Here is a 23,688-nt window from a genome sequence, read left to right as displayed (position 1 = left end):
ATTTCAAATTTACAAAGTGTTTCCTTTCAAATTGTATCAAGAATATGCATATCCTTGCTTTAGGTCCTGAGCTACAGGCAGTTAGATTTGAGTATGTCATTTTAGGCTAATATTGAAAATAATCCTTAACACAATTAAGACTCAACTAGAAGGGAAGAACAGAATACAGCATCAAACTTTATAGTAGACGCGCCTTTCAACCTCTCTGCCCAGAAATGAAATGTAAGCGTGGATAACGTGGTGACAGCATCCAAGCGACACTGGGTATTCTGCGGAGGTCGCTTTATGGTAGGTAGGCTTACCTACTGTCAGTCTGACTTCATAGCAAAGCCAGCCAAGTTCTGGGCTTCCGCAAAAAAAACTTAAGCTTAGAGAATGGCAGTGTTCAACAGGATCTAAATCGTAATGTATCATGGGTAAATTGACTGATCCACAAATAATCATGTAGTTATTTATGATGCAAGGTTCTTTGTAGATCTGGCAGTTGCCTGCACTGTCGGCTGAAATGTCAAAGCAGCCCAACATTTCTCCAGCGCTGCGCAAATCCTGACTAGGCTAAAAGGTTTACCAACATGTCAGGAACATGAGTTATACCTGCTTTTCACCATTTTTACAAAGTGAGAGACTTCTGTTGCCAGACCCAATGTTCTTTGATTGAAAAAAAAAGCATATAGAAATTATCAGAAATAAGATACTTATTTTATTGATAATCAAAATCAAGAAACAAACATAGGTAAAAAATAAAATAAAAAAAGGGGGAGGGATCCTTTGTTTTTGACAAATCTCCAGACCAAACATAAAATGATTCAAGTTTTTATTGTAAACTCTGTTGTTCTGTAGTTTGAGGGTATATTCCACATGATGGAATAAAAATACATTACAACTAACAAAAATATGAAGTGTGTGAACTAAAGTAGGTGTGCTGATGTTCTCAGTGACAGATTCCAGGCTTAAAGCAGTCTCAAGAAAAGGGAAATGAGCTGCCTCAACTGACTTGAGGAAGCAGGGAGTTGTTGGCAAGGTTGCACTGCCTCTGCCAGTATAGAACTGTCCACTTTCCTCTGCATAAACGACTTGGCACACAATAGTTCTGATTCAGATCTGAGTGGAAGGGGAGAGACATATGTTACCAAGTTACCTGACCCAAAAGCAGACAAAGAATTCAAGTAAAATTTCACAGAGCAAAAAGCATTTCACTCAAATGTCTATGATTTCAGTTGATTAACTGCATCACACAAATTATTACATATGGATGGCTTCCCTTGTAACTAGCAAGAGGAATCCTCTACTTACATCATCAATGTCCTCGTCGTCATCTCCAATGTCATCAAACTGAATATCCTCATCGTCACCAGGTCCAAATGTGTCAGTCTCATTGATTTTAGCTAGGGTGTTAGAAGATAGTCACAATTAATAAACTAGCCTACTTTAAAAATAATAATTAAAGAGTGAACATGTGCCTATAATTGGAAGCAAGACAAATCTCCATTCCTGGCTTTATTTAATTTTAGTCTTAGGTTAGATGCTATTAACCTCCCTGATTCCCTCTCTTTTTTAGTGGCCCAAGATACTTACCATGTTCAGGAAGCTCCCCATAGGCCTTCAAACTCCTGGCCTCGTCTGCATTGTACTTCAGGATAACATCGGCTTTTTGGTCCTTCAGGGAAGAATGTAATGTAACCATTAGGACATATTCTCCGAACTTTGGGCCTCCTAGTGCCTTGGGTTGTACTATCATTAAAAAAATACACTGCACATTTTTTATTAATATTACCTGGTAATCTCGAAGTCCCACAAGGATGATGTCTGAAGTATTGATCCAAACCTGCCCAGGAGCGAAGAACAAGATGTCAGCAAGGACAGCTTGGAGTATGGAAACTGTAATATTTCCAGCATAGAGCCAAACTAATCAGGTAGAAGAGTCTGTCAACCCTCATGTCAAACCCAAAGCATTGTGGAAATGGAATGTAAAGGATAATGGCATTGGATTGCATTTATACAGTACACGTAAGATCTCAATTAGCTTCAGTCTACAGCTATTTGCCAAAACACGTGGTGGATATTGTGACTAATGGCACTACTATATAGGCTACTGTGTACACCATTACCTTTTTACGTAGCTTTCCTCGGATGTGGCATAGTCGCTTGACTCCATCAAAACACATAGCTTCCAGTCGTCCATTACCCAACATCTTAATCACCTGTGCATATTCTAGATTAGAACAGAAGTTCAGCCAGTTAGTCAATTCATATAGAGGGGGTCACGAGGTGGCTCAAATGTAAAAGCTGAACTGTTAACCGCCCTACTCCCTGGTTACAGTGACCGTATTACCGCCACACCGGCAGTCACCAGTTATGACCGAAGTCAAATTCCACATGACCGTTGAGTCACGGTAACTAGGCTTCTCCAAAACTGCACTCTGATGCCACTGATGGTCATTAGTAGCCTTTATTTATTTCACCTTATTAAACTAGGTAGGCCAGTTGAGAACAAGTTCTCATTTACAACTGCGACCTGGCCAAGATAAAGTAAAGCAGTGCGATAAAAACAATAGAGTTACACATGGGATAAACAAACACAGTCAATAACACAATAGAACATCTGTATACAGTGTGTACAAAGTAAGTAAGGAGGTAAGGCAATAAATAGGCCATAGTGGTGAAGTAATTAAAATGTATCAATTAACACTGGAGTGATAGATGTGCAGATGAGGTTGTGCAAGTAGAAATACTGGTGTGCAAAAGAGCAGAAAAACAAATATGGGGATGAGGTAGGTAGTAGGTTGGATGGGCTATTTACAGATGGGCTGTGTACAGCTGCAGCGATCGTTAAGCTGCTCGGACAGCCAATGCTTGTTGGAGATATAAGTCTCCAGCTTCAGTGATTTTTGCAATTCATTCCAGTCATTGTCAGCAGAGAACTGGAAGGAAAGGTGGCCAAAGGAGGCGTTGGCTTTGGGGATGACCAGTGAAATATATCTGCTGGAGCACGGGCTACGGGTGGGTGTTGCTATGGTGACCAGTGAGCTGAGATAAGGCAGAGCTTTACCGAGCAAAGACTTCTAGATGACCTGGAGACAGTGGGTCTGGCGGCGAATATGTAGCAAGGACCAGCCAAAGAGATCAGACAGGTCGCAATGGTGAGTAGACTGCATCCACTGTGATAGACTGCATCCAGTTTGCTGAGTAGAGTGTTGGAGGCCATTTTGTAAATGACATCGCTGAAGTCAAGGGTCGGTAGGATAGTCAGTTCTACGAGGGTATGTTTAGCAGCATGAGTGAAGGAGGATTTGTTGCGAAATAGGAAGCCGAGTCTAGATTTAATTTTGGATTGGAGATCCTTAATGAGTCTGGAAGGATAGTTCACAGTCTAGCCAGACATCTAGGTATTTATAGTTGTCCACATATTCTAAGTCAGAACCATCCAGAGTAGTGATGCTAGGCGGGCGGGTGCGGGCACCTATTGGTTGAAGAGCATGCATTTAGTATTACTAGCATTTAAGAGCAGGCCACGGAGGCCACAGAAGGAGTGTTGTATAGCATTGAGGCTTGTTTGAAGGTTTGTTAACACAGAAGGGGCAGATGTATACAGAATGGTGTCTGTGTAGAAATGGATCAAAGTATCACCCGCAGCAAGAGCGACATCATTGATATATACAGAGAAAAGAGTCGGCCTGAGAATTGAACACTGTGGCACCCCCATAGAGACTGCCAGAGGTCCGGACAACAGGCCCTCCGATTTGACACACTGAACTCTGTCTGAGAAGTTGTTGGTGAACCAGGCGAGGCAGTCATTACAGAAACAAAGGCTGTTAAGTCTGCCGTTAAGAATACGGTGATTGACAGAGTCGAAAGCCTTGGCCAGTTCGATGAAGACGGCTACACAGTACTGTTTAAAAAAAATCAATGGTGGTTATGATATCGTTTAGGACTTTGAGCATGGCTGAGGTGCACCCGTGACCATCTCGGAAACCGGATTGCATAGCGGAGAAGGTACGGTGGGATTCGAGATGGTCGGTGATCTGTTTGTTCACTTGGCTTTCGAAGACTTTAGAAAAGGCAGGGCAGGATGGATATAGGTCTGTAACAGTTTGGGTTAGAGTGTCCCCCATTAAAGAGGAGAATGACCACAGCTGCTTTCCAATCTTTAGGAATTTCAGACGATACAAAAGAGGTTGAACAGACTAGTAATAGGAGTTGCGACAATGGCGGCAGATAATTTTAGGAAGAGAGGGTCCAGATTGTCTAGCCCAGCTGATTTATAGGGATCCAGATTCTGCAGGACATCAGCTGTCTGGATTTGGGTGAAGCAGGAGGGGGGGGGCTTAGGCCAGTTGGAGTGCTGAGATGTTTTTTTAACCTTTATTTTACTAGGCAAGTCAGTTAAGAACAAATTCTTATTTTCAATGACGGCCTAGGAACAGTGGGTTAACTGCCTGTTCAAGGGCAGAACGACAGATTTTGTACCTTGTCAGCTCAGGGATTTGAACTTGCAACCTTTCGGTTACTAGTCCAATGCTCTAACCACTAGGCTACCCTGCCGCCCCGTAGGCCGGGGTAGGGGTAGCCAGGTGGAAAGCAACAACCTGGCATCCTCTGACGGGATGAGGTCAATATCCTCCCAGGCTTCTACTATGAAGGGGGAGCAAATAAGAGCTGTTTGAATCAGGGGCCTGGCTGAAAGCCATTAGCTAAGTCTCGCGCATGGCCGCAAGCTCCATTCCCTTTCATTTCTAGAGACAAAGGAATTGTCTGGTTGGAATATTATTGAAGATTTAAGATAAAAACCATCCTAAAGATTGATTCTATACATCATTTGACATGTTCCTACTAACGTTAATGGAACTTTGACTTTTCGTCTGGATTTAGTGCCCGCACATTGTGCATTTGGATTACTGGACTAAACGCGAACAAAAAGGAGGTATTTGGACATAAATTATGGACTTTATCTAACAAAACAAACATTTGTGGAACTGGGATTCCTGGGAGTGCATTCCGATGTAGATCATCAAAGGTAAGTGAATATTTGTAACGCTATTTGTGACACCTCTCCTTGGTTGGAAAATGGCTGTATGGTTTTCTGTGGCTAGGCACTGACCTAACATAATTGCATCGTGTGCTTTTACCGTAAAACTTTTTTGAAATCTGACAGAGGTTGCATTAAGGAGAAGTTTCTTTAATTGTATGTTTAACACTTGTAACTTTCATCAATGTTTATGAGATCTGACAGGCCACTATTTAAAAGAGGATCCCAGCTTTCGCGCTGCTATATTTATGGCTAAATTCGTAAAAGTATGCACAGTAATTCACTTTACAACCAGTGTAGCCTACCTGGCATATTAAACAAGTTTAACGTTTTTTTTGTGGAGGGGAGTAAACTAGTGCGAGTTTGGCAGCATAATTTCTGCCTGGCTTGACAACGACCTTAGTGGTTTCATTTCTGATATCCATCGTGGCAGTGGCAGATTAGCTAGTTAGAGCTAACTCTGTATTGGTGGGGCAGAGTTGAGGGAAGCAGCTTTAACTGTAAACTTGACCCTGTCCTTATGAATTAAAATATTACAGGTGGAGGCGTATCTTGTTATTCACATAGCCTACCACAGATGAGCAGCATTTCCCCCCACTTTTTTTTCTGTCCATGGTGCTGATACAGATTTCGTGACAACCTGTCATTCACTCATTTTAACTTTGGTATTTTTTATATAGGGACATAAAACTAAAACTGGGGGAGGCACACGTTTCAATTGAGTGGGTTAAGCCCCCTTTGCCCCCCCTCACGGAGCAGGCCAGATTGACAGCAATGTCAAAACCTGCTTGCTAAATGTACAGGTTAAATAAGGTTGAAGGGGGTCCATGCACTCACCTTGGCCATCCTCTTTAAATACCAGCTCTCTCTTTTCTGATTCATTCTCGTTCTTACCACGTCGCCGATTCTTTCCTCCCTTACCTGTAATGAGAAGATGGTAGATTGTAAACATGTGGCACTGGTAACTAATTCCAATTCCACCTTTCATTGGCATCATAAGACAAATAAACACAGATAAATAAACCAACCACATGCCTGTTATCTAGCTACAAAGATTTTAGCTAACCCATTTTACATGTGGTAGTTAACTAAATGTGACCGCGAGAGGCTCAAAATGATGGAAACCGCTGGGCAGGGATAGTGTTGGCCTACCACTAGTTGATGGTAGTCATTCTGCGGCGCAACAGAATGTGACAAAAGCAAGCAAGGCAGTTCACTTAGCTGGATAATCGCCATTTGAATTCCTTATTTTAATAGTCTAATTACTCTTAAATAAACAACGAGGATGGTTGTAACTAAGGTTAACGTTTCCACGCTTTCAATAATTGTTCAATGCCATACCGTACCTTCCTCCGGTTACGTTGCTAAGCATGGGCCGGGAAGCGAGCTAGCTAGCTAGCATAAACCCCCCTGAAATGGAATAACAACCAAAGACAACATATTTGATGCGTACCTTTATTCTTCGGCATATTCCCAAACGAACAGACTTCTTTAAACGAGTCCTGTTTTTTCCGTAATTAACTAGCTAGTTTTATTCAAATGGAATGGAAACCAATCGTTGACGATGTCACACACTCTTTACAAAGTTAGCTAGCTAAACCAGAGATATTAGAGAAAGGAGATGGGAATCTCTTTGATCAATGAATTAGAGGACCGTATAACGCCCCAACCGGCACTGTCGACCAATCGTGTTCACGTTGTACTGCGACGTCACGAGGTTGCTAAAGTCATCCTCACTTAAATTCCTTCTAAAAAATTAGGTTAAATCAAGAAATCTGCCTTTTTTTCCTCGAAAGTACGTAATGTCACGATTCCAAATCTATATGATGACAGAAAGTTAGCTATCTCGGGAAAATATTTAATGTTGTACTTCTTTTTCACGAAATTCATGCTAATGTTGTTTTTTTGGAGCTAGCGCCCAATTGACTCCCATTCTCATTGAAGGAGATCTCTCCCTATAGCCCAGAATGCATTGTTCGTCCTATTGACGACGTATGAGCAAACTACACACTGGGCGTTAATACCAATCCAATTGAGTTTCCCATCTCCTTAACTAAGTTTAGCCAGATATACTTTTTTCTTGCGAAACCTCTTCCTCTTGTGACACCATACTGCCCTTGCGTGAAGCAGCATTATTTTCTAAAAAAGTGGTTCTGGTCTCCTACATTGTGGCTTTCAGTGGAGGAAATAATAAAATACTGATATAGTTGATTGTATATTTATTTATTCGAGATAATTTGAAAAAAACTTAAAGTTACAAAATAAGCTGCAGACACTTGCCTGGACTACACCTGAGAATGTTTTTTTCATCTGTTAAACATGGATAGACAGATGCCAAAGCAGAGGGGAAATACAGTGTCTATTCTCACCTCCATCTAGCATGTTATATTTCACAGCAGCTTCTTGGAAAGCCCTTTCCTTTAAAACAAAGCTGTCCTGTGGCCTCAATCATGCACACCAAGTAGAAAATGTTTCATTCATCCACATACAAAATTACATTCTTAATAGGCTCTTAAAATTAGACTGTAAAAGTAATCCTAATTGCTATAAGTATATCCCTTGTTCACGTGTTTCCCTTTATAAATCATGAGAAGGACAAAAAAAATGTAAAGACTGAGTAAAGCAAAAAAAACTTTTGACCCCTGCTCCAACACAAAGGTCTGAGAGAAAGTGCAGCAGCAGAGGTGAGCACATTTTCTCCCCCCAGGTTTGAAAGGGTCTTGGTAAACTGATTGTTGTAGAATTGAGGAGTTTGCCCAATAGATGGGTATAAGCAATAGCCCATATTGAGTACCTATCGTATCTTCTCAGATTTACACAAGTGCATAGGTAGTGGGGGGGGGGTGAGACTGGCTTTTGCCATCTTGTGCTCCATGCAATTGGAGGAAACATCCTTGTAATCCTCTCTAAACCCCTTCATCCCACAGTGCTTAACTCAATCTCTGTTTAAACAGACCTATAGGAATCCGTACAGTTAATTCTATTTTTTTCTGGTAAATATATCTAATTTTCATAAAATAATATATACAGTCTTGTAACTCTTGATCTGTGGGCAGTGAAGATTGTACACACAAATACATTGTCAAGTTCCTTTTTGGTCTTACACACTGTTCTTCTAACACAGCTGGAGTCAAAACTCACGAATGCACTGGTGCAGTAGCATTAAACAGGTGAGATTGATAGTAGTGGCAGATGGATTCACAGGGCTGTGGAAGTCAACTTCTTCACTCCTCTTCGTTGAGCTAATGAGGAGTGTCCTACAGGGTCCAGCACAGGGGGAACATGCATGTTCAGAGCAGAGTAAGTGGCTGCCATCGCACCCTGTAGAAGGAAAAAGAGAAAAGTCTTGGAGTCTTAAATGTATCAATACCCAGCAGAGACTTTCTTTCAGAGTGGCAGAGAAGAGAGACTATAGTGCATTGAATAAAGTTTTATTGTTACCTTGACCAAATGAGGGGTATCATGTCTATTGAGCTGGTACTTGGGCAACCGGTCCTTGTGTACTATCCAGGAGTGTCGCAGCACCTGAGCAGCAGTTAGCCTCTGGTGGGGGTCCACATGCAGCATCTTTGACACTAGGTCCTAAAGAAAGCAATTCCAAAGTTCAGTTTGTGCATTAACTGCCATTACTACAACATCAAGTGCATTGTGCTAGGAACAAAGTATTTACTTCGGAAACTATTATCATAGAGTAATTGGATACTATGGAATGCAGTTTCAGTCGTCCAACCGATGTTCCAGACATACCTTGGCCTCTGCTGAGACAGAGTTCCAGTAGCCGCCTGTCAGAGAGAACTTTCCACTGCCAATCCGAGCTAAGACCTCTTCAGGAGTATCTTCTGGTCCATTGGCAAAAGGAGTGAACCTGAAACATGAAGAAAAACACATACTGCAAAAGGACCTCTAACATATGAAAGTACTTAATTGGTATTGCACATCATTGACTATTGCCTGCATTACAGTTGATAGAGCACACATACCCAGTAAGCATTGTGTAGAGCAGTACTCCCAGACTCCAGATATCACACGCTGCATCATAGCCCTGTTTCTTCAGCACCTAACAACAACATTAAGTATTGCACACTGCATTAGAATACAGAAAGCAAAGAACATTGTGTCACATACTAGACAAACATATTGAAAATTGAAAACACAGACTAGTTATACAGCAGACAAACATTAGCTGAGGATACAGGTACTAGTCACAGAAACATGTAGAAGAGACACCTCGGGGGCGACAAAGTTGGCCGTGTAACACGGAGTCATCAGGAGCCCGTTTTCAGCTCTCAGCTGTTTGGCGAAGCCAAAGTCACAGATCCGGATGGACTCTGGGTTTCCAGACTCATCCACATACAGGATGTTACTGGGCTTCAGGTCTCTGTGGACAACCTGAACAGGGGGACAGATATTTCATCAGTGACATCCTAAGTCAGTGAGTCAAATTTCATAGATGGCCAACTCATATTTCTTATATAGTGTGAGGTTGACCATGCGGTAGGATTTTAATAGCGATGAAATGAATGGATTTTTCTTGCCCAGAGTGAGGCTTTTTACTTGCAAGTGAAGATAATAATAGCCAGCAAAATGTAAAGTATTTAGAAAAATAATAAATTGGATCAAAGAGCTCCTCAAACAAAAACAAGCAGCATGCCAAACTGTTCCCTGTCCTGTCCCTCAATGAGTACAGGCTTCTTATAGCAATACCAATGGAAACCCTTACACATACTATATCTGGTCAATTAACATTCAAAGCACATGATATACCATGCAGAAATGTTCAGCTAAATATATGTACCTATACCAGCACACATTTCAATAAAGGTGCTAGCATTCTTTAATCGTCAATAACCTGGGATATAAACATGTACGTCCCCCGGAATAAGCTACTACCACATTACTCGTACCCTAAATAACCATGCGCTCAAACACGCCCCCATTTGTCCATTAATTCTCTGAACATAAATGAACAGAACTCTTCAACGACGAGAAAAACAGGTACTTTTTGCAAACAATTATTTACCTTCAATCTAGCCATTACATTACCATAGCATGTGCTCTCGAATGTTCATTTAGCTCAGAAAAAGCATGCCCAGCACTACAAACAAATGGTTGGCACGCCCATAACCAAAATGACTGTCGGCGTAAACTCTAAGATGCATTTCTCTCGTTACAGGCGAACGGTCGGCCGCACCGAAGGACATAGGTAAACACATTCAATTCAATAAATATATGTGGATTCTTATAAACCCATAAAGCGTTATTGATATAAGGTATGTCTTTAAAATTATGTGACAAGATCATAAGTGGAATGTCACATACAGGAAAAGGTGCATATGTTGCTTTGAAAGTACCGAAGTGCTCTAGGTAAAAACAATATAATACATACATGGAAGGCATAGTATATTAGTGTAATGTATCATAGTGATGGTGATTGCTTACCCCCTGTACATGCAGGTACTCCACAGTTTTGGTGATGGTGTGGAGAACAGCACTGGCCTCCCTCTCAGAGAAGAACTTCTGTCGGAGGATCTTATCCAGCAGCTCCCCTCCTTTCATCAGCTCTGTCACCAGGTACACGGAGCGCCCATCGTCATACACCTACAGTTAACAGAGCACAACCTCACACTGTTACCTAGAGATATACTCACAAATAACATGAGTCGTTAGAAGAGTATTCAGCGCAATCACCACAAATTTTTTTTTTTTAAACGGAGACAGGTGGCGTAATTAGTCAGAGAAAATATGCCCATAACTCACTCAGAACATAGACATACTAGCCAAACAATGAAACAACAAAACACGTGAATCTAGAATAATAGCACCATCTTGCTGTAACTTTCAACTGTGGCTCAAAAGCAAAACAGTGTCGCTTGCTTCATGAGCATACTGCGGATGTAATGACTCACATCTTTGAGAGTGATGATGTTGGGGTGCTGTCCGTAACGCAGAATAATCTCCACCTCTTCTGTGGGGTCCCTCTTGGCCTTACTGATGATCTAAGATAATAACATCAGTAATGACCGTTAATCATACCATTCTAAACATGGGCAGCCCCAGAAGGAGAAACTGACAGTGTTTAAGGACAGTGTTACAACTCACCTTTACAGCATACTCCATACTGTTGCTCTTCTGAACGCAGCGTTTGCATATGGAGTAAGAGCCCACGCCGATGTCCTCCTTCACATCGTATACATCACTGAACGGTGCTGCGTTTCTGTGGAGTTGCTGAAAAGACAAAGATTCAGATACAGAGACCAGTTCTGTTAATTTCACACACAACCATATAATAACAGCAGATCATACCCCATAATGTATGTGTATGTGTTGGTACCTGTATTGAGGTCATGTTCATGCTGGTGGTCTGTGGTGGTTGACTCTCCTCCTTCGAGATGGCCACGAAGCTGAAGCCTCTGAAAAGCTGGTGGGCGTTGGCACTCGGGGGACAGCCAGGAGAGTCTGTAGGGACAATCCTCACGTCAATCCACTCGCTACTTTTCATTGACACAATTAATAATTATAATGATAGTGGGTATTTATTCTTTTGGCTATTGTTAAGTTCCAATTTGCCACTTGATGCACGAGTGATATACCGTTGGGCGATGTTCCCATTTAATTCATAAAATAACACGATGACAGATTAAACTTGATGGCGATGGTTTGTGGTCGAGTAATCCGGGTTGACTAGCGGTAAAAACCATGTGAATCTCCCAATTCACCCATGCAGTCCTACTATCTGTTTGCCTGTGACCCATAACCCAAGTGAGACTGTTCTCTAGTGGTGAGAAGACCAAACAGCCACAACACACATCAAAATGATTCTTACACTTTTATTTGTCCTATTTCACGTGTGAATTGGAAATGAGTTTTTTGCATATCCCAATTCCTGGGAGAGTGGGGTCACAGGCAGGGTCAGCCACCATCAACGGCAACTCTGTGAGCAATGGGCACAGACATACTTTTCATCTTGCCGGCTCTGGGATTCAAACTAGCAAACTTTCGGTTACTGGCCCAACACGCTAACCGCTAGGCTACCTGCCGCCAATAACACTGTTCAGATTATGAAACTGTGTATTGTAAAAGCGCCAAACAAGAACCTTTTATTTACCTCGTGGAGTTTTTGCAGTGAATTCAGAGTCAAAGTAGACCGTGTCATCAGGTCTGCCACTCGCAGGTTTAAAGGGGGGATGGATTTCTCTCCTGAATAATTTCTACAGGCATACCAAGAAAAAGGGATGCTAAATGGAATAAACCTAAACATGTATGTTAAAAAACACAAAAATACATGTATAATACATAAGGACAGCGTAGTAGGCAGATGGTACACATCTGAATAGCCAAAAACGTACATTCCAGTCAATAGTGGAAAAGAAGAAATGTCTCTTGATCTCTTCCACTCCGTCTGGACCAGCACCTGTGAACAACAAAAAACACACACATCACATCAGGACAGCTGGGGTAATAGGATTGCAGTTGTTCAAACATTCGGTGATGTTTCAGTAAAGTCGGACTAGCGTTTTTCCGTTTGAGTGTGTTTTATTTGAGCCACCCATTAGTTACAAGACACAGCAGAAAATACAATTTTAGTGATGAGATTGATTACCCAGTCTGTTGCCTGGGTTGCGTTTGAACAGGTTACGTAGGAGAGACTGGGCCTCTTGACTCAAGGACTGTGGCATTCCCAGCTTGGCCCTGCAGTGCAAACAAAAAAAGGTACTATGGTAGATGAAGAACAAATTATTGCTACCAATTTTAACAGCCTGGTAAAACTGGTGCGAGAGAATGGGAGATGTTGAGGGAGGACGCACTTCAGTATCATGGTCATGGTTTCCTTCCGATCCTTCCCTTGGAAAGGCAGTGTTCCCGTCAACATCTCAAACTGGGGAAGACGAAAACAAGTGGTCCTGTCAGCCATTGGACACATTGGCCCATACAGGCAGATATGAAGGCACACTTGATACCAGTCAGATATTTGAACACATCCCAGAGTAATAAAAGGTAAAAGAGCAACAAGCATTCACCATGAGCACGCCGTAGGACCACCAGTCGGCGCTAAGGGTGTGTCCTCGGCGGTTCACGACCTCTGGTGCCATGTACTCCACTGTTCCGCAGAAAGAGTAGGCCTTGTTTTCATGATCAATGGACTCTTTACTCAGGCCGAAGTCTGGAACAAACAAAGGGCAGCAAAATGAGCCTGTGCTTAAATTCTATTCATAATCAAGCAGAAAACTGTACATAGGCAAACTGAGGGCTCCTAAAATGACATGCAAAGGTATTAATATGACTAGCAGTGCTTTCCTATTGTGCTTGGTGAATGAGTCAGGCTAAGTGTGAATATGAAGCATGAATATTTAATAGAAGCAGAGCATTACTCACCAGTGAGTTTGATATGTCCCTGCTCATCTAACAAGATGCTGAAAGGACAGAGTGATCTCAGTCAGAGAGGAAAACAACATCCACCAGCAGAAACTCACACAGTAAATAGACAGTATATAACATTGTCCCTTCTACGCTCCAAATTGATTTGACTCTTGGCTTAAATATGAATAATACACATGTATTTTCCAGGTTGCTGATTGGAAGAGAAACAAGTACCTAATGTGCATAAGCAATGTTTATAGCATTAGTGTGATAGGTACTTCTCAGGTTTAAGGTCTCTGTAGATGATTCCCAGGCCATGCAGATGGTCCAGTGCCAGAGCCAGCTCTGCCAGGTAGAACTTCACATCCTCCTCTGTGAACATCACCTGGGAGTATGGAGACAGGCTGATTTAAAATAACGTACCTACTGATACACAAAATACACAGAAATTATTCAAAATGTGTCCTTTTTCTAAATATACTGAACAAAAATAATCATTTAAAAGATTTTACTGAGCTACAGTTCATATAAGAAAATCTGGCAATTTCAATAAATTCATTAGGCCCTAATCTATGGATTTCACATGACTGAGCAAGGGCACAGTCATGAGTGGGCCCTGGAGGGCATAGGCCCACTCTCTGGGGAGCCAGGCCCACTCAATCAGAATGAGATTTTTACCACAAAAGGGCCTTATTACAGACAGAAATACTCCTCAGCACCCCCCCTCAAACATCCAGCAGGTGCAGAAGCCGGATGTGGAGGTCCTGGGTTGGCATGGTTACAAGTGGTCTGCGGTTGTGAGGCTGGTTGGACGTACTGCCAAATTCTCTAAAATGACGTTGGAGGCGGCTTATGGTAGAGAAATTAAAATTAAATTCTCTGGCAACAACTCTGGTGGACATTCCTGCAGTCAGCATGCCAGTTGCACGCTCCCTCAAAACTTGAGGCATCTCTGGCATTGTGTTTTGCGACATTTTTTGGGAGAAATAAGCTATTTGTGCTTATGAACATCATCTGGGGTCTTATATTTCAGCTCATGAAACATAGGACCAACACTTTACATGTTGCGTTTATATTTGTGTTTAGTGTAAAACAATTATAAATCGTAGAAAACCCCCCTCAGGATTAGAATTTGGTTTACCTCTTTGGACAGCCGTGTGAATAAATCTCCACCCCTGAGGAAGTCCAGAATTAGGTACAGCTTCCCTTCTGTCTGGAATGCTGTGAAGAATCATGGGTACATGTTCAACTCAAAACACATCTGTAAGTTTTGATAATCTCTCTTTACATCAGACGTACAAAAATATATATATATGGCAGGTCAGTGAGATGTCTGATAACTCACCGTAATGTAGTCGGACGATAAAAGGATGGTTCACCTCCACCAAAATATCTCGCTCCATCTTAGTCCGGACCCTATCTCGCACTGGTTATACGTGATAAGAATTATAAGTGAAATCCGGCTATATAGAATTCAACAAGAAAGATTGATAGTTGTAAAGTAGTTCTAAACCCAAAAAGATACACTGTATTTGTAAAGTAGTTCTCTATATTCAATATAAACAAATTCACAAAAAAATAAAAATCTGTGCACTAGTGTACCTTTCAATGTGGCCTTTTTCAGCACCTTCATAGCATAGAGCTGTCCAGCATCAGGCCCTGTTATTTTCTTCACAAGGAACACCTGAACATCAATAGACAGAGACACAAATCAGTTCAGTTGTTAATCACAACATCTTCCATCAATTTGTCAGGCTCATTTACACAAATGTTTAGAGATATGATCATACTTCCAACCATAATTCATACAGTTGAAGTCAGAAGTTTACATACACCTTTGCCAAATACATTTAAACTCAGTCCCTGTCATAGGTCAGTTAGGATCACCACTTTATTTTAAGAATGTGAAATGTAAGAATGATAGAGAATGATTTATTTCAGCTTTTATTTCTTTCATCACATTCCCAGTGGGTCAGAAGTTTACATACTCAATTAGTATTTGGTAGTATTGCCTTTAAATTGTTGAACTTGGGTCAAGCGTTTCGGGTAGCCTTCCACAAGCTTCCCACAATAAGTTGTGAATTTTGGCACATTCCTCCTGACAGAGCTGGTGTAACTCAGGTTTGTAGGCCTCCTTGCTCGCACACGCTTTTTCAGTTCTGCCCACAAATGTTCTATAGGATTGAGGTCATTGCTTTGTGATGGACACTCCAATACATTGACTTTTTTGGAAGTATGCTTGGGGTCATTGTCCATTTGGAAGACCCATTTGCGACCAAGCTTCAACTTCCTGACTGATGTCTTGAGATGTTGCTTCAATATATCCACATAATTTCCCTACCTCATGATGCCATCTATTTTGTGAAATGCACCAGTCCCTCCTGCAGCAAAGCACCCCCACAACATGATGCTGCTCCCCTGTACTTCACGGTTGGGATGGTGTTCGTCGGCTTGCAAGCCTCCCCTTTTTCCTCCAAACATAACAATGATCAATGTGGCCAAACAGCTCTATTTTTGTTTTATCAGACCAGAGGACATTTCTCCAAAAAGTATGATCTTTGTCCCCATTTGCAGTTACAAACCGTAGTCTGGCTTTTTTTATGCCGGTTTGAGGCAGTGGCTTCTTCCTTGCTGAGTGGCCTTTCAGGTTATCTAGATATAGGACTCGTTTTACTGTGGATATAGATACTTTTGTACCCGTTTCCTCCAGCATCTTCACAAGGTCCTTTGCTGTTGATCTGGGATTGATTTGCATTTTCGCACCAAAGTATGTTCGTCTCTAGGAGACAGAACGAGTCTCCTTCCTGAGCGGTATGACGGCTACGTGGTCCCATGGTGTTTATTGTTGCGTACTATTGTTTGTACAGATGAACGTGGTACCTTCAGGCGTTTTCTGAGGTCTTGGCTGATTTTTATTTTCCCATGATGTCACGCAACGAGGCACTGAGTTTGAAGGTAGGCCTTGCAATACATCCACAGGCACACCTCCAATTGACTCAAATGATGTCAATTAGCCTATCAGAAGCTTCTAAAGCCATGACATAATTTTCAGGAATTTTCCAAGCTGTTTAAAGGCACAGTCAACTTAGTGTATGTAAACCTCTGACCCACTGGAATTGTGATACAGTGAATTATAATTGAAATAATCTATCTGTAAACAATTGTTGGAAAAATGACTTGTGTCATGCACAAAGTAGGTGTCTTAACCAACTGACCAAACTATAGTTTGTTAATGTGGAGTGGTTGAAAAACAAGCTAATGATTCCAACCTAAGTGTATGTAAACCTCCGACTTCAACTGTATATGAATAATATTATCATTAAGAAAAATAAACATTACAACCAGGTCTACAAATGTCAACCTCACACAATAATTTACCTTCCCAAAGGATCCCTGTCCCAGGACCTTGCGCAGCTCAAACTGCCGCGGATCAGCCTTTTCAGAGCCCTCTTTAACATGGTTTGTGATACTGATCTCATTCACAAAGCCCTCATCCTGTGAAAGAAAAGAGACACAGTAAAACCAAAGCCAGGCGCGACCCAAATACACAGCACAGCAGTATGGAAAAAGACAACAATACACAGCAATTCTATAAACAAAAGCAGATGCGAGTATGAAAACAAACACACAAGACATGCAAAGAATAAGCAAATATACAAAGCAATAGAATGAATCAAATCAAATATATTCACAACCTTTTGATTTAAAACCACAATAATAAAGAGACTGCATACTTAGCGCCTTTTCTCTGCACTAAAGCAGAGAGTCCTACTGTGAGAGGATGGAGAAATAAACTCCCATGCTTTCCCACCAAAACACAACACCAAACCAGACCCACGTACAGCACACCAGCTTACAGTGAAGTCCTTCTTTGGCCCGTGTTCTGCCCAAGCAGAGGCCAAATCCCCCATGCCGGTGCTGGGCCAGCAGAGCCCCTCTCCCTGTGTCAGTGTTGCCGACAGGCTGCGGTGGGGGAGACTGCGCTGCACTCGGATCAGCCGGGACTGACAGCTTGCAACTGGTTGCCATGCCACCAACACCCCCTCCCATTGCATCAGAGGTGGTGTGGAGGAGGATGACTAAAGACACAGTATGCTCCCTCCCTCTCTCTTTCACAGTCACTCTCAGGCTCTTTCTTTACCCCCTCATCTTCGCTAACCATTTTCTTCTCCTTTTACTCAGACGACCCCACCACTACGCCACTTTAATACATAGTATTCAGCATTATTGTGGAGTGCCTGAATGTAGGTGTTTGAGCAAGTGAGAAGAAGAAAACACAACATAAACACACCAACTGTGGAAATTAGACAGTCAGGGAGAAGACAGAAGTTGAGATTATATTTATATTAACTTACACTGCATGCAGTATCATCATCATCCCCCATGGAGTCATCCATGACCTGTACAACACATAAAACATATCATCTCTCTCTATCCCTTAAGGTCCTTGTATAATTGCACCCCTTAGCCACGCCCCTAGCCCTACTGTCATTTGTATACTATTTATGTGTACTTGTGTTCCCCATCTACCTTCGTATTGATTTATTATTGTTAATAATTAAAAATAAAATAAAAACTCACAATGGCGGTATTTTTTGACACTGTCTAAATATGCTTCAGGGCCAATTGTTCAGTTGATTATAAAACATATATAAATACAACTATTTATTAATAAGCCTAGTTTACACATTAGAACATGTCCAATAAACATTGCATGTTCCCTGTAGTGAGTGAATTACCCAAAGGTCAGCCAGCCCAGCAGCTAGTGAGTGAGTAGCTAGGTGAAACAAAACATTAGGAACAAGAACACCTTCCTGATTGCGCTGCACCCCCTTTCCCCTCAGAACAGCCTCAATTCATCGGGCATGGACCACATGGTGTCTAAAGCGTTCCACAGGAATGCTGGCCCATGTTGACTCCAATGCTTCCCACAGTTGTGTCAAGTTTAGCTGGATGTCCTTTGGGTGGTGGACCATTCTTGATAGACAAGGGAAACTGTTGAGCGTGAAAAACCCAGCAGCGTTGCAGTTCTTGACACACTCAAACCGGTGTGCCTGGCATCTACTACCAGAACCCCATTCAAAGGCACTTAAATATTTGTCTTGCATTCACCCTCTGAATGGCACACATACACAATTCATGTATCAATTGTCTCAAGGCTTAAAAACTCCTTATTTAACCCGTCGCCTCCCGTTCACCCACACTGGTTGAAGTCGATTTAACATCAGTGACATCAATAAGGGGTCGTAGCATTCACCTTGTCAGTCTCATAGAAAGAGCAGGTATTCCTAATGTTTTGTGCACTCAAGTGTATATTGCGTTAAGTTTAACCCCACCACAGCTTCCTTCCGGACACAAATGTCTGTTGTTACAATGTAGCAACCTGCACTTGAGAAAATTAGATAACTTAAGATCACAATGCTGTCCTTTAGTTAAACGTTTAAGTTTTAAAATCCGTTTGTGCGAAACCAAAACGAGGTTGCTGTCCCACAAACTCTAGGGAGGACGTCAACTCACAAGAGACCGCGGCAATCATTGACTACAAAATGACAGCTACGGTGGCCATAGGTCATTCATTTCCATGCCTATTTACCTCTGTTTCAGAATTGCCCAATGCCATTTTCTGCCAAGGGTCTGCTCCAAACTGTGCCAAGGGCATCTTCGACAAGAGTTCAGTCGCGAGCTTCCAGTGACTTGAAGCTTTCAAGGGTTGAGATAAATACAAATATTTCTTGAGGTGTGGGGGGGGTCTCTGTTCAACGAGAAAAACAAAATCGTAAGAGGGTTTCAATGTAAACGCGACTGTAAGTATACACTACTTTTATCACTACTCCTAATGTTTTCTTGAAACTACATAGCTTACACTTTTTTCCACAACAAAATCTCTCACTTCCGTTCTCAATATGGCGCCGTGGCTGGGTGTACCTGTCTGTCGGAACAGGCTGAGGAATGCGTCACCCTTATGCCATTGGTTGGCAGGAACAGGATACCGTCCTCAAGACAGGTAATGATAAGCAATAAACTAAAATGTATCAAATATGCCTTGAGGTGGCAAATGTCACCTAGGACTTATATTACAGTGGGGTCCTATTAGTCAAATAGCCATGTCATTGTGTAACATTTATTTTTATTTAACTAGGCAAGTCAGCTAAGAACAAATTCTTATTTACTATGATGGCCTACCAAAAGGCCTCCCGTAGGGAAGGGGGCTGGGATTTAAAATACAGGACAAAACACACATCATGACAAGAGATAACATTACATAAAGAGAGACCTAAGACAACAACATAGCATGGTAGCAACACAACATGGCAGCAGCACAAAACAGGGTACAAACATTATTGGGCAACATTGAGCCTCCCATCCATGCCATATATATATATATATATATATATATATATGAATATATATTTCAAGTTTGGACACACCTATTCACTCATTCAAGGGTTTTTCTCTTTTCTGTAGAATAGTAGTGAAGACATCAAAACTATGAAATAACACATATGGAATCATGTAGTAACCAAAAAAGTGTTAAACAAAAACTAATTATATTTTAGATTATTCAAAGTAGCCACCCATTGCCTTGATGACAACTTTGCACACTCTTGGCATTCTCTCAACCAGCTTCACCTGGAATGCTTTTCCAACAGTCTTGCAGGAGTTCCCACATATGCTGAGCACTTGTTGGCTGCTTTTCCTTCACTCTGCGGTCCAATTCATACCAAACCATCTCAATTGGGTTGAGGTCAGGTGATTGTGGAGGCCAGGTCATCTGATGTAGCACTCCATCACTCTCCTTCTGGGTCAAATAGCCCTTACACAGCCTGGAGGTGGGTTGGGTCATTTTCCTGTTGAAAAACAAATGATAGTCCCACTAAGCGCAAACCAGATGGGATGGCGTATAGCTGCAGAATGCTGTGGTAGTCATGCTGGTTAAGTGTGCCTTGAATTCTAAATAAATCACTGACAGTCTCACCAGCAAAGCAACCCCACACCATCACACCTCCTCCTCCATGCTTCACGGTGGAAACCACACATGCGGAGATCATCCGTTCACCTACTCTGCGTCTCACAAGGACACAGCAGTTGGACTCATCAGACCAAAGGACAGATTGCCACCGGTCTAATGTCCATTGCTCGTGTTTCTTGGCCTAAGAAAGTATTTTCTTCTTCTTGGTGTCCTTTAGTAGTGGTTTCTTTGCAACAATTTGACCATAAAGGCCTGACTCACACAGTCTCCCCTGAACAGTTGATGTTGAGATGTGTCTGTTACTTGAACTCCGTGAAGCATTAATTTGGGCTGCAATTTCTGAGGCACTCTAATGAACTTATCCTCTGCAGCAGAGGTAACTCTGGATCTTCCTTTGCTGTGGCAGTCCTCATGAGAGCCAGTTTTGTCATAGTGCTTGATGGTTTTTGCGACTGCGCTTGAAGAAACTTTCAAAGTTCTTAATTTTCCCAATTGACTGACCTTCATGCCTTAAAGTATTGCTGGACTGTCATTTCTCTTTGCTTATTTTAGCTGTTCTTGCCAAAATAATTGCTTCCTGTAGCACTAATTCCAAAAGGTTTTGGGACACTGTAAAGTGATGGAGAATAAGAGCACCTTCTCCCAGCTGCCCACTGCACAGAGGATAGGAAACACTGTCACCACCGATAAGTCTACGATAATCGATCATTTCAATAAGCATTTTTCTACGGCTGGCCATGCTTTCCACCTGGATACCCCTACCCCGGCCAACATCTCAGCACCCCCTGCAGTAACTTGCCCAAGCCCGCTTCTCCGTCACCCAAATCCAGACAGCTGATGTTTTGAAAGAGCTGCAAAATCTGGGTCCCTACAAATCAGCTGGGCTAGACAATCTGGACCCTCTCTTTCTAAAATTATCCGCTGCCATTGTTGCAACCCCTATTACTAGCTTATTCAACCTCTCTTTCGTATCGTCTGAGATCCCCAAAGATGGAAAGCTGCCGCGGTCATCCCCCTCTTCAATGGGGGAGACACTCTAGACCCAAACTGTTATAGACCTATATCCATCCTGCACTGCCTTTCTAAAATCTTCGAAAGCAAAGTTAACAGATCACCGACCATTTCGAATCCCACCGTACCTTCTCCGCTATGCAATCCGGTTTCCGAGCTGGTCATGGGTGCACCTCAGCTACGCTTAAGGTCCTAAACGATATCATAACTGCCATCGATAAAAGATAGTACTGTGCAGCTTTATTCATCGACCTGGCCAAGGCTTTCGACTCTGTCAATCACCACATTCAAATCAAATGTATTTATATAGCCCTTCGTACATCAGCTGATATCTCAAAGTGCTGTACAGAAACCCAGCCTAAAACCCCAAACAGCAAGCAATGCAGGTGTTGAAGCACGTTGGCTTGAAAAAACTCCCTAGAAAGGCCGAAACCTAGAGAGGAACCAGGCTATGAGGGGTGGCCAGTCCTCTTCTGGCTGTACCGGGTGGAGATAATAACAGAACATGGCCAAGATGTTCAAATGTTCATAAATGACCAGCATGGTCAAATAATAGGTCTGGGACAGGTAGCACGTCCGGCAAACAGGTCAGGATTACATAGCCGCTGTCAGAACAGTTGAAACTGGAGCAGCAGCACGGCCAGGTGGACTGGGGACAGCAAGGAGTCATCATTCCAGGTAGTCCTGAGGCATGGTCCTAGGGCTCAGGTCCTCCGAGAGAGAGAGAAAGAGAGAATTAGAGAGAGCATACTTAAATTCACACAGGACACCGGATAAGACAGGAGAAGTACTCCAGATATAACAAACTGACCCTAGCCCCCCGACAAACTACTGCAGCATAAATACTGGAGGCTGAGACAGGAGGGGTCAGGAGACACTGTGGCCCCATCCGATGATACCCCCGGACAGGGCCAAACAGGAAGGATATAACCCCACCCACTTTGCCAAAGCACAGCCCCCACACCACTAGAGGGATATCTTCAACCACCAACTTACCATCCTGAGACAAGGCCGAGTATAGCCCACAAAGATCTCTGCCACGGCACAACACAAGGGGGGGCGCCAACCCAGACAGGAAGATCACATCAGTGACTCAACCCACTCAAGTGATGCACCCCTCCTAGGAACGGCATGGAAGAGCACCAGTAAGCCAGTGTCTAAGCCCCTGTAACAGGGTTAGAGGCAGAGAATCCCAGTGGAAAGAGGGGAACCGGCCAGGCAGACAGCAAGGGCGGTTCGTTGCTCCAGAGCCTTTCCGTTCACCTTCACACTCCTGGGCCAGACTACACTCAATCATATGACCCACTGAAGAGATGAGTCTTCAGTGAAGACTTAAAGGTTGAGACCGAGTTTGCGTCTCTCACATGGGTAGGCAGACCATTCCATAAAAATGGAGCTCTATAGGAGAATGCCCTGCCTCCAGCTGCTTAGAAATTCTAGGGACAATTAGGAGGCCTGCGTCTTGTGACCGTAGCGTACGTGTAGGTATGTATGACATTCTTATCGGCAGACTCAATAGCCTTGGCGTCTCTAATGACTGCCTCGCCTGGTTCACCAACTACTTCTCAGATCGAGTTCAGTGTGTCAAATCTTAGGGCCTGTTGTCTGGACCTCTGGCAGTCTCTATGGGGGTGCCACAGGGTTAAATTTTCGGGCCGACTTTTTTCGCTGTATATATCAATGATGTCACTCTTGCTGCTGGTGATTGTCTGATCCACCTCTACGCAGATGGCACCATTCTGTATACATCTGGCCCCTCTTTGGACACTGTGCTAACAAACCTCCAAATGAGCTTCAACGCCATACAACACTCCTTCCGTGGCCTCCAACTGCGTTTAAATGCTAGTAAAACTAAGTGCATGCTCTTCAACCGATTGCTGCCCGCACCCTCCCGCCCGACTAGCATCACTACTCTGGACAGTTCTGACCTAGAATATGTGGACAACTACAAATACCTAGGTGTCTGGTTAGACTGTAAACTCTCCTTCCAGACTCACATTAAGCATCTCCAATCCAAAATTAAATCTAGAATCAGCTTCCTATTTCGCAGCAAAGCCTCTTTCACTCATGCTGCCGAACATACCCTCGTAAAACTACCCTATCGATCCTTGACTTTGGCGATGTCATTTACAAAATAGCCTCCAACACTCTACTCAGCAAACTGGATGTAGTTTATCACAGTGCCATCCGTTTTGTCACCAATATTCTACCCACCACTGCGACCTCTATGCTCTTGTTGGCTGGCCCTCACTACATATTTGTCGCCAAACCCACTGGCTCCGGGTCATCTAGAAATCTTTGCTAGGTAAAGCCCCGCCTTATC

General features: G+C 42.7%; 3 protein-coding genes across 5 annotated transcripts in view; 1 reads left to right on the top strand and 2 right to left on the bottom strand.

Annotated features, from left to right (window-relative positions):
- Nucleotides 1-797: 797 nt before the first annotated feature.
- Nucleotides 798-6,650, bottom strand: LOC115135550 (eukaryotic translation initiation factor 1A, X-chromosomal-like). Its single transcript, XM_029670344.2, has 7 exons — nt 6,480-6,650; nt 5,864-5,947; nt 2,109-2,212; nt 1,775-1,825; nt 1,576-1,657; nt 1,294-1,385; nt 798-1,101 (listed from the first exon to the last, which is right to left on the bottom strand). Exons 1-7 carry the CDS (start codon nt 6,493-6,495, stop codon nt 1,096-1,098), a joined length of 435 nt encoding a protein of 144 aa, XP_029526204.1. The 5' UTR covers nt 6,496-6,650; the 3' UTR covers nt 798-1,095.
- A 580-nt stretch (nt 6,651-7,230) lies between these two features.
- Nucleotides 7,231-19,328, bottom strand: LOC115135547 (ribosomal protein S6 kinase alpha-3-like). 3 transcript variants are annotated; one of them, XM_029670338.2, is made up of 23 exons: nt 19,248-19,328; nt 18,978-19,136; nt 17,740-17,784; nt 16,763-16,879; nt 14,987-15,068; nt 14,730-14,810; nt 14,526-14,605; nt 13,663-13,769; nt 13,400-13,437; nt 13,045-13,187; nt 12,832-12,902; nt 12,627-12,715; nt 12,373-12,437; nt 12,132-12,234; nt 11,358-11,482; nt 11,126-11,251; nt 10,933-11,022; nt 10,466-10,624; nt 9,254-9,415; nt 9,007-9,083; nt 8,774-8,891; nt 8,468-8,608; nt 7,231-8,347 (listed from the first exon to the last, which is right to left on the bottom strand). In XM_029670338.2, the coding sequence occupies exons 2-23, from the start codon at nt 19,041-19,043 to the stop codon at nt 8,225-8,227; spliced, it is 2,208 nt and encodes a 735-aa protein (XP_029526198.1). In that variant the 5' UTR covers nt 19,044-19,136; nt 19,248-19,328; the 3' UTR covers nt 7,231-8,224. The 3 variants fall into 3 exon arrangements, with proteins under 3 accessions (XP_029526198.1, XP_029526197.1, XP_064879612.1); XM_029670337.2 differs by having other exon boundaries at nt 18,978-19,304; XM_065023540.1 differs by lacking the exons at nt 17,740-17,784; nt 18,978-19,136; nt 19,248-19,328 and adding an exon at nt 17,227-17,691.
- LOC115135549 (peroxiredoxin-4-like) overlaps nt 19,326-23,688 on the top strand; it is a 35,428-nt gene continuing 31,065 nt past the window's right edge. Inside the window, exon 1 of the mRNA XM_029670343.1 lies at nt 19,326-19,388. Within this exon, the coding sequence (XP_029526203.1) occupies nt 19,334-19,388 (55 nt within the window). The 5' untranslated portion in view covers nt 19,326-19,333. The remainder of the gene's footprint in view (nt 19,389-23,688) is intronic.

Source organism: Oncorhynchus nerka, linkage group LG10 (assembly GCF_034236695.1).
Source record: "Oncorhynchus nerka isolate Pitt River linkage group LG10, Oner_Uvic_2.0, whole genome shotgun sequence".
Lineage (NCBI taxonomy): Eukaryota > Metazoa > Chordata > Actinopteri > Salmoniformes > Salmonidae > Oncorhynchus > Oncorhynchus nerka.
Note: the sequence above shows the minus strand (reverse complement) of the source record. Positions and strands in the feature narration are given on the sequence as shown.

What these genes read in the sequence shown, in the direction of transcription:
- LOC115135550 (XM_029670344.2), bottom strand. An exon ending in GAGGAAAGCTACGTAAAAAG is followed by an intron (nt 1,826 to 2,108) that starts GTAATGGTGTAC and finishes GCTCCTGGGCAG; the next exon opens with GTTTGGATCAATACTTCAGA. An exon ending in TGGGGAGCTTCCTGAACATG is followed by an intron (nt 1,386 to 1,575) that starts GTAAGTATCTTG and finishes CTAACACCCTAG; the next exon opens with CTAAAATCAATGAGACTGAC.
- LOC115135547 (XM_065023540.1), bottom strand. Translation starts at nt 17,439, where the DNA reads ATGCAATGGGAGGGGGTGTTGGTGGCATGGCAACCAGTTGCAAGCTGT. An exon ending in GGGACATATCAAACTCACTG is followed by an intron (nt 13,188 to 13,399) that starts GTGAGTAATGCT and finishes TGTTTGTTCCAG; the next exon opens with ACTTCGGCCTGAGTAAAGAG. An exon ending in CTGTCTCAGCAGAGGCCAAG is followed by an intron (nt 8,609 to 8,773) that starts GTATGTCTGGAA and finishes TGCTTTCTTTAG; the next exon opens with GACCTAGTGTCAAAGATGCT.